General features: G+C 38.2%; 2 protein-coding genes across 6 annotated transcripts in view; both read left to right on the top strand.

Annotated features, from left to right (window-relative positions):
• Positions 1–2,267, top strand: part of LOC134217890 (angiotensin-converting enzyme) — a 531,134-nt gene extending 528,867 nt beyond the window's left edge. For all 4 annotated transcript variants that reach the window (XM_062696724.1, XM_062696721.1, XM_062696723.1 and 1 more), the window contains exon 11: positions 1,700–2,267. In XM_062696724.1, coding sequence (XP_062552708.1) covers positions 1,700–2,033 — 334 coding nt within the window. In that variant the 3' untranslated portion in view covers positions 2,034–2,267. The remainder of the gene's footprint in view (positions 1–1,699) is intronic.
• A 462-nt stretch (positions 2,268–2,729) lies between these two features.
• Positions 2,730–14,277, top strand: part of LOC134217887 (uncharacterized) — a 54,791-nt gene continuing 43,243 nt past the window's right edge. For both annotated transcript variants that reach the window (XM_062696719.1, XM_062696718.1), the window contains exon 1: positions 2,730–3,335. In XM_062696719.1, coding sequence (XP_062552703.1) covers positions 3,145–3,335 — 191 coding nt within the window. In that variant the 5' untranslated portion in view covers positions 2,730–3,144. The remainder of the gene's footprint in view (positions 3,336–14,277) is intronic.

Genomic DNA, 14,277 nt, shown 5'->3' with positions numbered 1-14,277 from the left:
CAATGCAGAACACAATAATTCGTCCGACCGCGCGATCGTTCTGCTGTCCGAAACATGAGAGATCACGCACTGAACTGCCATTTGCCACAACGGGGCTTGTTGTCGCAAAACTCGGCAGTTTACCCCAACTGTTTACAGTTGGTACAATTGAACACCCTCGGCACAAAAAGACGCACCGGAAATAACATATTTTCAATATCTACATATTTTGGAAGAATCAAACCGGAGAACATCACCCGAAGCGAACCTGACTTAAAATACACTCTTTCACCATCTACCATGGCAGCTGAATGCAACTCCTTGCAATCCAGAATATCCACAGTAGACTCCATTGCATTCTTTAAGCGGCCTTTTCCCGCAAGTACATCCTTACAAGTCAGGCTCGCTGCGTTGATCACACCTACGATTTCAACCTCCCGCGAGGGGACATAAATCAAATATTCAATATTGTAGGCCTTGTCTTTAGCGATTTCGTTTGCATCCTTGTATGGAGGTGCGGTTATGCGTAGTTTGTTCCGATTTACCTGATGGAAATCAGTTTTCGGAAAACTACGCGTCAAATCTCGCTTAATGTCGAGAAAATCTAGTCTTTTCACTTTCTGCCGAGAGTAAACAACCCAAAAACGTCTCATCGTTGTGGTATGTCCTAATGTTGCGGTAGTTTTAAAATAGTCCATTCTGAATATAATAACATTGAAAACAAAAGTGGATACGCTAAAACTCATCGAATTAACGACTAGAACAGCTTTTGTTTGACTAAATTCCGTTCAAAATTATGAAAAATCAACATTTTTCATTAAAAATTAGAATCCTTTGAGCCTATTATTGCGGTAGTGCTAAGGTCATATTGTTGTGGTATCGATTTCCATAAGAATTGCATGCAATACCGCAACAATAGGACTGACCTTGAAAAAATATTGCAACGATAGGCAACTGCGTCCTATTATTGCGGTAGTTTTTTTATTGTGATAAAAACAAAACAACATAAGTTTAGCACAATTGACGTAATATTTACGAATCTATAGTTAACGAGCAATCTATTCGACTACTGCAATGTGGAAAAAGACCAACAAGTCAATTTTAAAGAATTATTAAAATCAATTTTGTTTTGACACGGTGCTTAACCCCTCCATAATAGGTCGTTTTACCCTATTATTTGAATTTATTTGAAATCATCATAACAAAGATACAATACGACGTACATCAATGGTTTCTTCAGCAAAGTGCCTCAAAATTGAATAAGAAAAACTTTCCAGGACATCGTACAATGCTTAAATTAGAAAAATAGAAGTTAAAAAATTTTATCTCAAAGTTTAGTGGGGTCACCCTAAGTCGTTTTTAAAATTTGGTATTGAAATAATAAACTTTGACTTTGCTGACGACACTTTGTTTCTAAAATATTATTCACAAAATAATACTCTATGAGAATTGCCGCCATGAATGATCCACACACAAAGGAGAAGATAGTTAATTCTAGTTTTAGACGCCTAAATCCCACAGTGCGATCGCTGGCATGCTACTTGCTGCACTGTGACCGGTCAGTCCAGAAGAGAGCCGCGGGTCGTTGCGAAAACCTCATAAACCGCACTCGACGACGACGAGGCATAATTTTGACATGATCTATTGCAGACCAGCGCGCGTTTCTTTGGGTTTAGCACATTTCTACAGTTTCGATATCGTTTCGTTCTTTCATCGGCAGGCAATTGATGGAACGGGGCGCATCTGAACCGTGGCAGCAGGTTCTTCAGGAGGTGATTGGCGAAGGACGGCTCGATGGGACGGCCCTGCGGGAGTACTTTAGGCCGCTGGAGGAATGGCTGCGGAATGAGAATCTCCGCACGAACGAGTTCGTCGGTTGGATCTACGATGGGGATTACTGCAAGCACAGCATCGAGACGGCCAACCTGCAGGTGTACGGAGGGTTCTACAACGGCGGTATGCAGCTGCAACTCAGTGTGACACTGCTGATTGGGTTGCATCTCTTTGTCCAGGCGTATGTGCACCAGCTGAGATTGGTTCGAGTTAATCTGTAGTTTGTTGGCAAACCGTGAAATTAAGGCATTTTTGTAGTTGAATAGGTATTTAGTCATTATAAATAGAATAAAAACGAAATTGAATTATTTTGGAAAATAATTTCTACATAATACGCATTCAAGCATTGTTCCACGACACATTTTCAGTTCATTGTCGTTCGTTAGGAAACGCACACTCCATCACGCAATTGCAAAGCCTTACAGCCCCGTGATATTAATCCAATAAAATCATATCTCGCGACGAGTTGTGTTTTCCTTCCTCCCATCCACGATAATATCATGCCCAATCAGTTTCAATTGACCAGACAAAATCTCGAGACGAATGGCAGCAAAAACAAAACGCGCTCAGTCATCTCCTTTTTTCGCTCGTGCAACTTCCTGATGATAAGCGCGGTTCTACGGTCATGTGCGAGTCGAATCCCGTCCGCACATAATGCCCATAAATGCTGTTTTGATTGACTGATGATGCCGCTGAGAGCACCCTGGGCATAGGGGCCCTTATTTGTCCTACTGCTCGTTGACTCTCCGCACGCGGTGCAATCGAGTGATGCGACACAAACGCATGATAATGACCTCTAAGGCAACAACAAACAGCGACAACGCTCTAAACGACGAAGATCAAGTGTAATGCATGCATATCGGCAGCGTTCTACTTAGATCAAACTGGGGGTGACATCCTTTGTGTCTGCTGTCTGACTAGCCGTTAGTTTGCGATCAGATTTCATCCGTGACGATACGGTTCCGCGTTCAACCGAATATTGGAAAGTGGAATTGTCCAGTACGCACAAACCAGCAATTGCGTCTTGTGAGAATGACTATCATAATTTTATAATATATCAAAGTGTTATGCAACAATCACTGGTATACAGAAATACAATCATCTACTCACCCAAGTGATAAAAAATAACGATTGGGTAAACAATTATTTAACAACCTTTTAGGATAATTACTTCATTTAAAAAAGTCGAAAACCAGGCCAAATAAATTGTGCAACGAAATAGCTCTGCTATCGTATCGATCGATGCAAACTGTGGTGGAAAACAGGATTTGGTTTGCAAAATAAGTAGGGTGTGATTCGTGAAAAAAAATCGAAATAAGAAATGTGCCAACGATGAGAAAGATCCGTGAAGTGATCTGCCAAAACGATCCATCGATCGGCCGCAGAGTTAGTGGTTTTCGGAGGACCAGTTATTTAACGACCTCGCAGCCATCAACGGCAATCGTGCTGCTGTGCACGACTGTTCTGCTGATCAATCAATGTGGCGCTAACCGCGAGGATCATGTGTGCATTCGATACGACAGGTGAGTGCGTGGGTATGGTAGATATTTATGAAGAACTCATCCGTAGATAACAAAAATATTGTGCGAGATTGAAGATACATTCGGGATTTTTACACGTTGAAGATAATAGAATTTATCCAGTTGTGTTTGTGTCATGATAGTCTCATGATAAACGAATGCAAAAATGGTAACATAGCTTAGAACAGGCCTGCCGAACCTTTTCAAGCCACAGGCCGATTTTCAGAATGGCCACTTGCTGGCCAGGAAATATTTGGTACAGATTTTTTATACATTTTCAAATAAGGCCGATACAAATTTTTAACAACCATTATGTCTCGACCACCCCTCCTGAGACCAAAAGGACATAATGTTAAATAATATTAGTAACAGCCTAACCAAAGTGAAAAAAAAAATCAGAATGGTGTTTTGTTTTACAGAATGGCTAACATTATTTAACACAAATACTATAGGGATTAGACCTGTGCGCCGCCGCGCCACGCCGCTGCCGCCGAAGATTTCGGGTGTTGGCTTGAGAAATGGATTGCGAGTGATTTGACTATGCGTCCAATTTGAGAATCTCGAGCTCGTTCAGTAGCCGCTAGGTTGCGAAGGCCGACGGAGGTCCTTCGTAGCTTAGTTGGTTGAAGCACCAGTCTAGCGTACTGTAGGGTCATGGGTTCGAGTCCCATCGAAGGGAAAGTGGTTACCTCCAATACATTTTCCAAATCAATATCTTCCACATAACGTACATATTCACATATGAGTTTTCACATAATTGGAATAGTTAAAACTTGTCTTATGACAATTCATGATAAGGTGGAACTCGTCATAATTCAATTTCAAATCTATCTCAAGTGATGGTGTCTCTATGTCGATGTAGTGAGATACATTGTCTTGGTTAATGAATAAGTTGGTAGTTTGAATGAGACTTTATCTACTAAAATAATACATAAATTTTTTAACTAGTTTTCGAAATTCATCTAACCCAGGACCACGGTGCTCCCCTGAGCGTTATTAAAAAAAAAATTCTCCATCAAAACTAATACCCGGAGCTGAATTCTGGGGCTGTACTGCACCTCTGGATGAAATTTGAAAAAAAAATCGTAGGGCCCGTTTTGGAGTTACGCCCTTTTTAAGACGTAACTGTATGATATCGAAGAAAATCAATATAATATCTCGTCTTATGCATATTTCTCAACTTCCATTGAGTCGTCAGCAATAAAAGTACACTCGATTCTTTTTTACACGGAGGATGCGTTTGCATACTACAATAATGTACCAGCTTTGATTCAATGTATTAAAAACAGTAGACATATCCTTGACGAAAATGTGTTTATTGAAAATGGTAGCTTTGATTCAATGTATTAAAAACAGTAGACATATCCTTGACGAAAATGTGTTTATTGAAAATGGTATCGATTTCAATAACTCCAGAGCAAACAAAAATTTTAAAACCTGGCGACAATCGGCTACCAGTGCTGTCTTTGTATCCACACTTATTACCTGGAAAATTCGAACCGTATTTATATGGAACAGTTTGTCAAATTGAACCATTTCGAGTACATTATTGCAAGTGACATTAAGATTATAAACCTGATAATAGGAATAATGACTAATTGCGAAGCCGAGAAAAACTTGAGAGCGGCTATTGTAAATATTCAGCTACTAATAAAAATTGAAAAAGTCGGGCATGCTGCGAAAAATACATCTAATTCCCGACAAGAACAGTGATTCTATATTGATGTTGTGCTCCTCTTTCAATCCACGTGAACACTCTTTGTTCGTTAACGTTACATAAAAGCAGTGTTAAAACGAACTGAGCAGATTTACGGGCTTAAGGTGTAGGGCTATGTCTGATACCTCAATAGTATCTTAAGCATAAAAACGGCTTCACTGAGCACACCACTATATTCTCGATGCTGCGCACATTTTGTTAAATAATGCGGATTTGAGAAAGTTTGTTGACGTATGTATAGATGAAGCTTTAGTGAAGAACAGATGGGTTACTGCTCCTTGAATGCATATACCCATACCAATATCAATCAAAAACATAGAATTGAAGTGCAAATTGCGTTGCTCTCATTTTTGTTATTTTTTTTCAGCAGTAAGCATGCACGAGAGCATTGGAAATGACACGTATCAAGTTGAAATCAATAACTTTTATATAGAATAACTTTTGTCACATGTTATGTACAATTGTGTTTTTATATAAACAAGTAGCCCTTCATGGACCTTAAAACTTTTTTCTCATTTCTCTAAATCTAAAATTGTTGGCGTTATCGGAGCATGTTATTAATAGTGGTACAATTACCCTATGTGAACGACATCTGTGGTTTTTGTTTAAAGGTTTTGAAGTATTTTCGAAATGTTTGCCACTCCTTATATGAACCTTCACCTGGATTCTATGTCGCAATTGATAAGTTCGTTGTCTCCTGGGAAAGTTAGGATCTTCCGAAGACCTCTAAATATCATATCCCAAAGTTTCATATAAAAGGATTTTTTAATACATTCGGCCATGGGCAGGGATGGCACAAAGAGTATATATCGACATATATGCCGAAGTTGTATAAAACCCATCTCTTGCGAGCTGAAATTTATTGCGAAAAGAAGATATGTGTGCATTTGATATTGTCCATTTAATTTAATCATAAATAAAAAAGGTTAATCATACGTAGTTGACTAGAATTGAATGTAGACTTAAGATGAAGCTAATCTTATTTTTAAATGTTCTTAGACAAATCTCATATTACTTATCGTCATAGTCAACAATTTTGTATAGAATTCTAATGGCTATAACAAAAATAAATCTTTTTTTTATCGCTGACGAAGCCTTGGAATTTGAGAAATATGTATTTGATGAGATGTTATACACAGAATTCTGTTTTTCACACGATTTTGTTTCGGTCGAATTTTTTATCGTACACAGCAAAAAAATTTGACTTTTACTGGTAATGTAATCAATAAAACTAATGTAAATGCAGATCATGTAATCGTTTTCTCAATGTAATTATGCGTTGAAAATCATGCACATAAACAGAACATGAATTAAACCGTATAAATACAGCACCTTACCATACTGACTACACTTTATTGAAAACAATACTTTATTCACCCTGAAAATTCATTTATAAACAATTAAGTTTACATGATATTAAGGTGATTATACAATCAAGCCATGTGGTGAATTTCAAATTCACCACACGATTTTCTACTCCTATTATCAAAAGTTCAAATCCAGCGTAATAGTTTTCGTCAGTCTTCACGAAGACATGAGCGGCGCTGAGCTTGAGTGCAGTTTTTGCAAGTTCATGTTCATCCCGAGCGCGCGTTCTCCTTCAAGCTCGTGTTCACCATCAGCATCGAACATGGGTGCGAAAAATGAACGCGGTGCGGCTCAGCTCCGGCTCGAGCTCAAGTTCAAAACTTGGGCTGTGTGTTCAGGCTGTGTGCTCATCCAGCATGCTGTGTGCTCAGACTGTGTGCTTAGGCTGAGAACTGAGGCTGTGAGAATAGGTTTTGGGCCGAGCGCGACGGCACGTTTCGTATTCGCCATAGTTGAGCGGCATAGCAAAAAAAAAATACGAATCGGAGCTCGTAGATGAAAACAAGTTATGGTTTCAGCATTTGCATTTGCGTGCGTCAAAACGGGAAAACAATCAAAACGTTCGCAAAAGTACCCATTCTGCGTGGCCCTTTAGCACCTTTTAGTATGTGAAAAGCAAGCGTGTTTTGTTTTATTGTTGAAAATAATCCAAAACGTAGAGCAAACTAACTTTAACATGAAACTTTTGTTTGTAACCAAAGATGGTACATAACATTATTGTTTCTATCCAGCTTCATTGAAAGAATGAAACTCAATTGGGGGAAAAAATGAAATATAAAATCTTATTTAAAAAAAAACTAAAAAGTGTACAATAAACGGATTAGTTAATTGATTACCACTAGCATGTTTGGGTCCAGTCAAGAGTGTTTTCGTGAGGGAAACATTTTCGACACCCTGGGCATAGTATATTCATTATGTTTGCTACATAAGATACACAAAACACATGTACACAATGGCAGGCATAGAAAAGCCTCAATTATAACGGTTCCTTTAAATGATAATAGCGAACCCTTAGTTGAAAACAGGTCAAGTTGCAATTGAAATGTAGACCTATTGAAGAAAAACAAATGTTCCGATATTGTAGACTGTGTGTCAACTTACTTTGTTTTCCACAAACCCTCAACAAATTGTGTTGAACATATAGAATTGTTTTTTTTTTCTTTGTTAGGTAGATACATAGTAAAGCACGTGAGCTAAAATGTATGCATTAGTAGTTCAATAATTCCGATTTCACATGGAGGCTTATATAATGAATACTCCTGATTGTTGATTATTGCATTGTCAAATTGCCAAAATATGTACACACATTTCCATCTCAAGTAGAGAGAAATCTCTCAGTGCCGGACAACTTCGTCACATTACGTAAAATTCTATAAAATTCGGGTTCTGCGACTGGTACCCTATACACAAAATATACGATCCATATATTCCATTATATTTGAACATGTTTTCCGATGATGTACCTTGATAATGACTGAAAATAAAAAAAATCACGGATTACAAAACCGTCCTCCAATATCGTAAACCTTAGCGGCATTTTAAAATTTATTCGCGTTCCTACTCGCTTGAATCTAATACAATGAGGTCGGTCTTTGCGAGGGGAATACGTTCCACGTACATTCGCGTAGAATAACTTTGTAAAAAAAATCGCTTAGAAAAACGGCGTAAATATCGAAATTCGCTTAAAAAATCGCGTGATTTATGAAATCCGCTTAAAAAGCGACCCCAGCATGCACATTCATAACAAATTTTTTTTCACTTGTGTAAAGATAAGTCAGCGCAAGTGGTGCGACTTTTAAAGGAAATTACATAAAACTTAAAGTTCCCACCTTTTTCAAAGTCGAAGAAGAAACGTAAAGAAAATATTTGAAAAAAAAAATTGCACAGGAAAGCAACCGAAAGAATTTTTGAAACTCTTCTCAACAAGTCTAAAGGCTATTCAATCACAAATGGTTAGAAGTACGGGGTTGAACTTTTCTTATGCTTATGTTTTTCGTAGAATGTCCGTATACTCTGTCATTGAGGATATTTCAAATATCTACGCGCATAATAAGATGATAAATAAGTTCCTTTTTACCTTTACGAACAAAGTATCATCGAACCATTGAAATTCAATTATATTAAAACTAGAGTTTCAACACCAAAATGCTAATCCAAGCCAACCAAGCAATACTGTCTGTTGATTGTAAAGGATGTTTTGTACCGTGCTCAAAGCGGCGCTCACAGCCGCGCTGAAAACATCAATGTTCGAGCGCCGCTATGAGCGCGGTGCAATTCATGAGCATCCAGCCTACGCTCGGGTTCATGCTCATTTTTACGAGTGCACGTTCGAGCCCGAAGCGAATGTTCATTCGAGTGCGGCAGCACGGATAAACATTTGCGCGGGGCTGCACCTTGAAGACTGGTTTTCGTACAATGCTGAAATTAAAGTCGATTGTTTATCATGAGTAAGCAAACGATCTACGGATGTTTCATCCCCATGGGCATTGTGGTTCTCTTAATTCGTGCTCTTGAAAAATCACTAGAAAAAGCACGTGGTTTCCAAGATGGCCGATTTGTGGCTTTGTTGTATAACCACCTTAAGTGAACCGAAACTAAAGATGGCCACGCTTGCGACGATCTCGGTAAACAAAACAAACAATTCCATCAAGGCAGCTGCAAATGCAGCGGGAAACCTTCGTTTTCGACCACCGTCATACTAAAGTGAAGATTTTTCATTACGACTACAAAGCAGCATCCATGATGCTGCATTTCATCGGTGTACTTCATCAGGCGTTTACTTAAATCGATGGAAAAACTTCAAAATCTTGCACATCATTCAGTCAGATATTCCCCCTTGACGATGCGCATACGCCTACTCAGTGCATGTAACTTTACATTACCTAGCCAGAACCCGATCACGACGGGTTCGATACTTTATGTTTGAGTCGCCATAACTCAGAACCTGTTACTCTTTGGGCATCGTTAGTTTCAAGAAGTGAAGACGGTAGAGTGGTATCGGAACGGGCTATCACTCCGCGGACCTAAGTTCGATTCTCATGTTAACCGATTTTTTAATTTATATAGCATAAAATAGAAAATGTAAATTTAAAACAACAGATGATAAGTGATGTAAAGATAAAATGAAATGGAAATTTCTATCGTTTATCATGCTCCAATTATGTGCATGATATTTGATGTAAATGTACATGATTCGTTCGAACAGTGTATGGCTTTAATTTATGACCAAAATCCATGCAACATGTTCCTAAAACCACTAATAATCCAGAGAAAAGTCAGATGATTATTTATATACGATAATCATTTTAGATGGGGATACAACTTAGAAAATTTAGATCGTGTTGAAACAGAATCCTGTGAATTTCTTCGATATATATCAGTTACGTCTTAAAAAGGGCGTAACTCCAAAACGGGCCCTACGATTTTTTTCAAATTTCGTCCAGAGATGCAGTATAGCCCCAGAATTCAGCTCCGGGTATTAGTTTTGATGGAGAATTTTTTTTGTTAATAACGGTCAGGGGAGCACCGTGAGGACATCATTCAGTCGGGCACCTAAACAATTTTCATAGGATCTGGCATTGGTGTAGGCAAATCATTGCAGTTCAGGAATGTTAGGTTTAGTAGCACAGTGATTATCTTGAAAATATTTTCTTTTTTATATTAAAATCAACCAGGCCAGTTTCGTTGTTTTTTGTGCTATTAGGACAAATGACTTATTTGGCAAAATTTAGCAAAATAATTAAATTCCTACTGTGAATGCTTTTCCATTTTTTTGTCTCGGGTAACCAATTTTTATTTGGAAAAAAATGTTTGAAAATGATTGACAAATCGCTTTTCTAGCCAGATGTTGATGCTTCGTCCATCATACAACATATAACAAGTGATATGAATTTGCTTATGAAATACACCCAGGTTTTTTTTACACGGTTGGAATTCATTAATTTCTCGGTTAACCTGAATTTTCAAAGCTTTTTAAATACCCCCTGAATTTTCTTTGATTTTTTGTGAATTTTTTCGTGGGGTTAACTCTTTGTTTCATTGACGCTGAAGGTCTTAAATGACTAAAACCAAACCGTGTAAAAAAAAACCTGGGTGTATTTTGATACCAATTTGCTTTCCTTGAATTTGTCTAAAACAAAATATAGGGGAACTGTTCCATTTTCTATCTCACTGAACATATATTCATCTCATCGCAAAACAGAGAAATACAGAATCATCTTGTCGCTTCTTTTTGCTAACATACGTGCTCACTGCTGAAAAAAATCACAAAAATAAAAAACAAATCAAATTCCTTTTCATTGCTTTGTTTTTGATGTGATGGAAATAGGAACTATGAGATGAAGTGCCGAACCGTTCCCCTATGTTATTTCATTCCCCGAGGTAGAAAATCATTCCACACATTGACCCATGCGTAGAGACTGTGGTGATCGAGAAGGTTTCAAAATTCAAATATCTAGGTCTGATATTGGATCATATACTTTCTTGGAACAGCCATATCGAGCAAATTAGAAGGAGAATATCAGCTTTGTGTGGCCTCATGTACCGCGTTAGAAAATTTGTGCCACGACATGCACCCTTAAAATATTATTATGGCTGTATTAATTCTCTTTTACAATGTCTTATAATCGCATGGGGTCATGCTAGCAAGTCCAATGTAAGAGAACTGCAAGTCCTGCAGAATAGATGCCTAAAAATTATATTTCAACTGCCGCTATTATATCCTACCAATCAGCTTTATACAAACGGTTATCACAGTATCCTTCCACTTCGAGGACTATGCAAGCTACATACTTGTTTATTCGTGAATGACATGCTAAAACATCCAAATTTGCATCATAATCTCACTCTTACTACTATGAGTCACGGGCATAATACTCGTTCCGCTAGTAATTTATTACGTACGAGAGCAACTACTTGTCTAGGTCAAATGCGTATTTATTTCCACGGTCCATCATCATATAATTCTCTTCCAGAATATCTAACAAACATATATAGTCGTCTGTTATTCAAAACCAAATTAAAACAATATTTCAAATCAAAAAAAAATTTTTTGTTGAAAATAAAAATAAATAAATAAATAAATCAAAAATAAATGATTTTTTGTTATAAACTGCCAGCCATACACTCTTTTATATAAATGTAACTACACTATATCGATTTTTTTTTAGCTATTCTTGTAGGGATCCCTTAAAAGGAACTTGATTTCCACTGGGTACACCCTGTTAAACTAATTGTTGTAATTGTTCATCACACACACCTTAGCATTTTAATTAATTTGTATTTCTTTGTTAGTCTTCTTTGTTTGTTTAAAATATTAGATGCGTTCATTACTAGGAAGCTCTCTGTGCGAGTTTTTTGGTGTGGGGGAAGTGGTGGGCCATTTGAAAAAAAAACTCAAAGGTGCAGCCCAATCGGTTTGTACGCAAAGGTGACGTAGGTCAGATGCAGTCAGAAACGGGTCATTTTTTTAAAACCATTGATAAATGAACGAAAGTGACCAGAATGCTGATGCAAACGTGGTCAATCATCATTGACCAGCATCAGAAGTTAGTTTTGATACAATTGAATCAAACCAAGAAGTGGACAAATCTTGCCTAGCACCAAAACCCATCTTGCGACATATCAAACTCTATGATTTTGAAAAACAAGAGAAATTTTGGACACGTTGATCACGTCCGAAAGTGTTCCCAGGAGCCTGGTTCCCTCAGGGAAGTGGACAAATTTTGATTAGCACCGAAACCCATCTTGCGACATATCAAACTCCATGATTTTGAAAAACAAGCTCAATAGATGAGTTTTTGAGAGGTTTTGAACACATTGACCACATCCGCAAGTGTTCCCGGGAGCCTAGTTCCCTCAGGGAAGTGGACAAATTTCGATTAGCACCGAAACCCATTTTGTGGCATGTCCAACTCCATGATTTTGAAAGACAAGCACAATACATGAATTTTTGAGAGATTTTGGACACACTGGCCCCGTCCGGGAGTATTCCCGGGAGCCTGGTTCCCTCAGCGATGCGGTCAAATTTCGATTGACTCCAAAACCCATCTTGCGACATATCAAACTTCATTATTTTGCTTGACTTTCAAAATCATGAAGTTTGTTACGTCACAAGATGAGTTTCGGTACAAATCTAAATTTGTTTACTTCCTTGAGGGAACCAGGTTCCCAAGAACACTTCCGGTCGTGGTCAATGTGTCCAAAACGTTACGAAAACCCATCTTTTGAGGTTGTCTTTAAAAATCATGGAGTTTGACATGTCGCAAGATGGGTTTTGGTGCTAGGCAAAATGTATCCACTTTCTTGAGGGAACCAGGCTCCCGGAAACACTTCCGGGTGTGGCCAATGTGTCCAAAACCTCTCAAAAACTCATATATTGAGCATGACTTCCAAAATCATGGAGTTTAATATGTCGCAAGATGGGTTTCGGTGCTAATCGAAATTTTTCCACTTCCTTGAGGGAATCAGGTTTCCGGGAACATTCCCAGATGTGGCCAATGTGTCCAAAATCTCAAAAAAAAAACATCTATTGAGCTTGTCTTTCAAAATCATGTAGTTTGTTGTGTCGCAAGATGGGTTTCGGTGCTAATCGAAATATGTCCACTTCCTTGAGGGAACCAGGTTCGCGGGAACACTTCCGGATGTGGTCAATGTGTCCAAAACCTCTCAAGAACTTATCTATTGAGCTTGTCTTCCAAAATCATGGAGTTTGATACGTCGCAAGATGGGTTTCGGTGCTAATCGAAATTTGTCCGCTTCCCTGAGGGAACCAGGCTCTCGGGAACACTTCCGAACGTGGCCAATGTGTCCAAAACCTCCCAAAAACTTATCTAATAGGATTCTCTTCCAAAACCATGAAGTTTGATATTTCACAAGACTGGGTTGTGTCCACTTGAAAAGTGTCCACCACCCCAGGAATACCCCAAGGAACCAGGTTCCCGGAACATCCGGAACCATGTCCTGGTGATTCAAATGCATCAAAACTAACTTCTGATGCTGGTCAATGACTACGTTTGCATCAGCATTCTGGTCACTTTCGTTCATTTATCAATGGTTTTAAAAAAATGACCCGTTTTGACTGCATCTGACCCAGGCCCCCCCTTAATAAATCTGGCCGGATTGGCACCATGGTCAAATCAAGTCATGTACCAAAAAATAGACATATACGCTTCTTCCCTGAAAATTTCATGGCAATCGGACGAAAAATGAGCCTACACGGGTTATTTCAATTTTGATTTCTAGGTCAGACCGAAACGGGTTAAGGAATTTCTTGAGAAACACCTTTGAAAATTTCTTTGAGAATTCCTTCGGAAAGTCCTCCTTTTGAAATTTCTTCGGCAATTATTCCTTGAATTCCTTGAATAAATTCTTAGAGATATTGCATAAGGAATTCCTTCAAAATTTCCTAATGAATTTCTTCAGAACTTATTCTAGCAATTCCCTTGAAACGTTCTCCGGGAATTCTTTTTCAATTTTTCAGTTTCTTTGAAAATGCCTTTATGAGTTCTTTCCGAAAATCTTACAGTAATAAACTCGGATTTTTTTTAAGTCTTTTAGTGTTTATTTTAGGAATTCTATCAAGAACTAGTCGACCCGGCAGACGTTGTCCTGCGTAGTAGGCGAAAATGCCCATGTGAAATTTCCATACGAATCCTAATTTTAGTTTTTCACGATTTGCACAACCTTAAGTGTAATTTTTGCATGAGGAAATGTCATATAAACCCGTCGGAAACGGTAACGAACATATCTGCTGAAGAAATGAAAAAAATCCATCCAGCCGTTTTCGTCTTATGCGGATACGAACACAGACCATATAATTTTTATATATATATAGATTTAATTAGTTACGGAAGTAATTTT

The sequence above is a fragment of the Armigeres subalbatus genome, chromosome 2 (assembly GCF_024139115.2).
Source record: "Armigeres subalbatus isolate Guangzhou_Male chromosome 2, GZ_Asu_2, whole genome shotgun sequence".
Classification (NCBI taxonomy): domain Eukaryota; kingdom Metazoa; phylum Arthropoda; class Insecta; order Diptera; family Culicidae; genus Armigeres; species Armigeres subalbatus.
The sequence above is the reverse complement of the archived record's forward strand: the minus strand, read 5'-3'. Positions and strand labels throughout refer to the sequence as shown.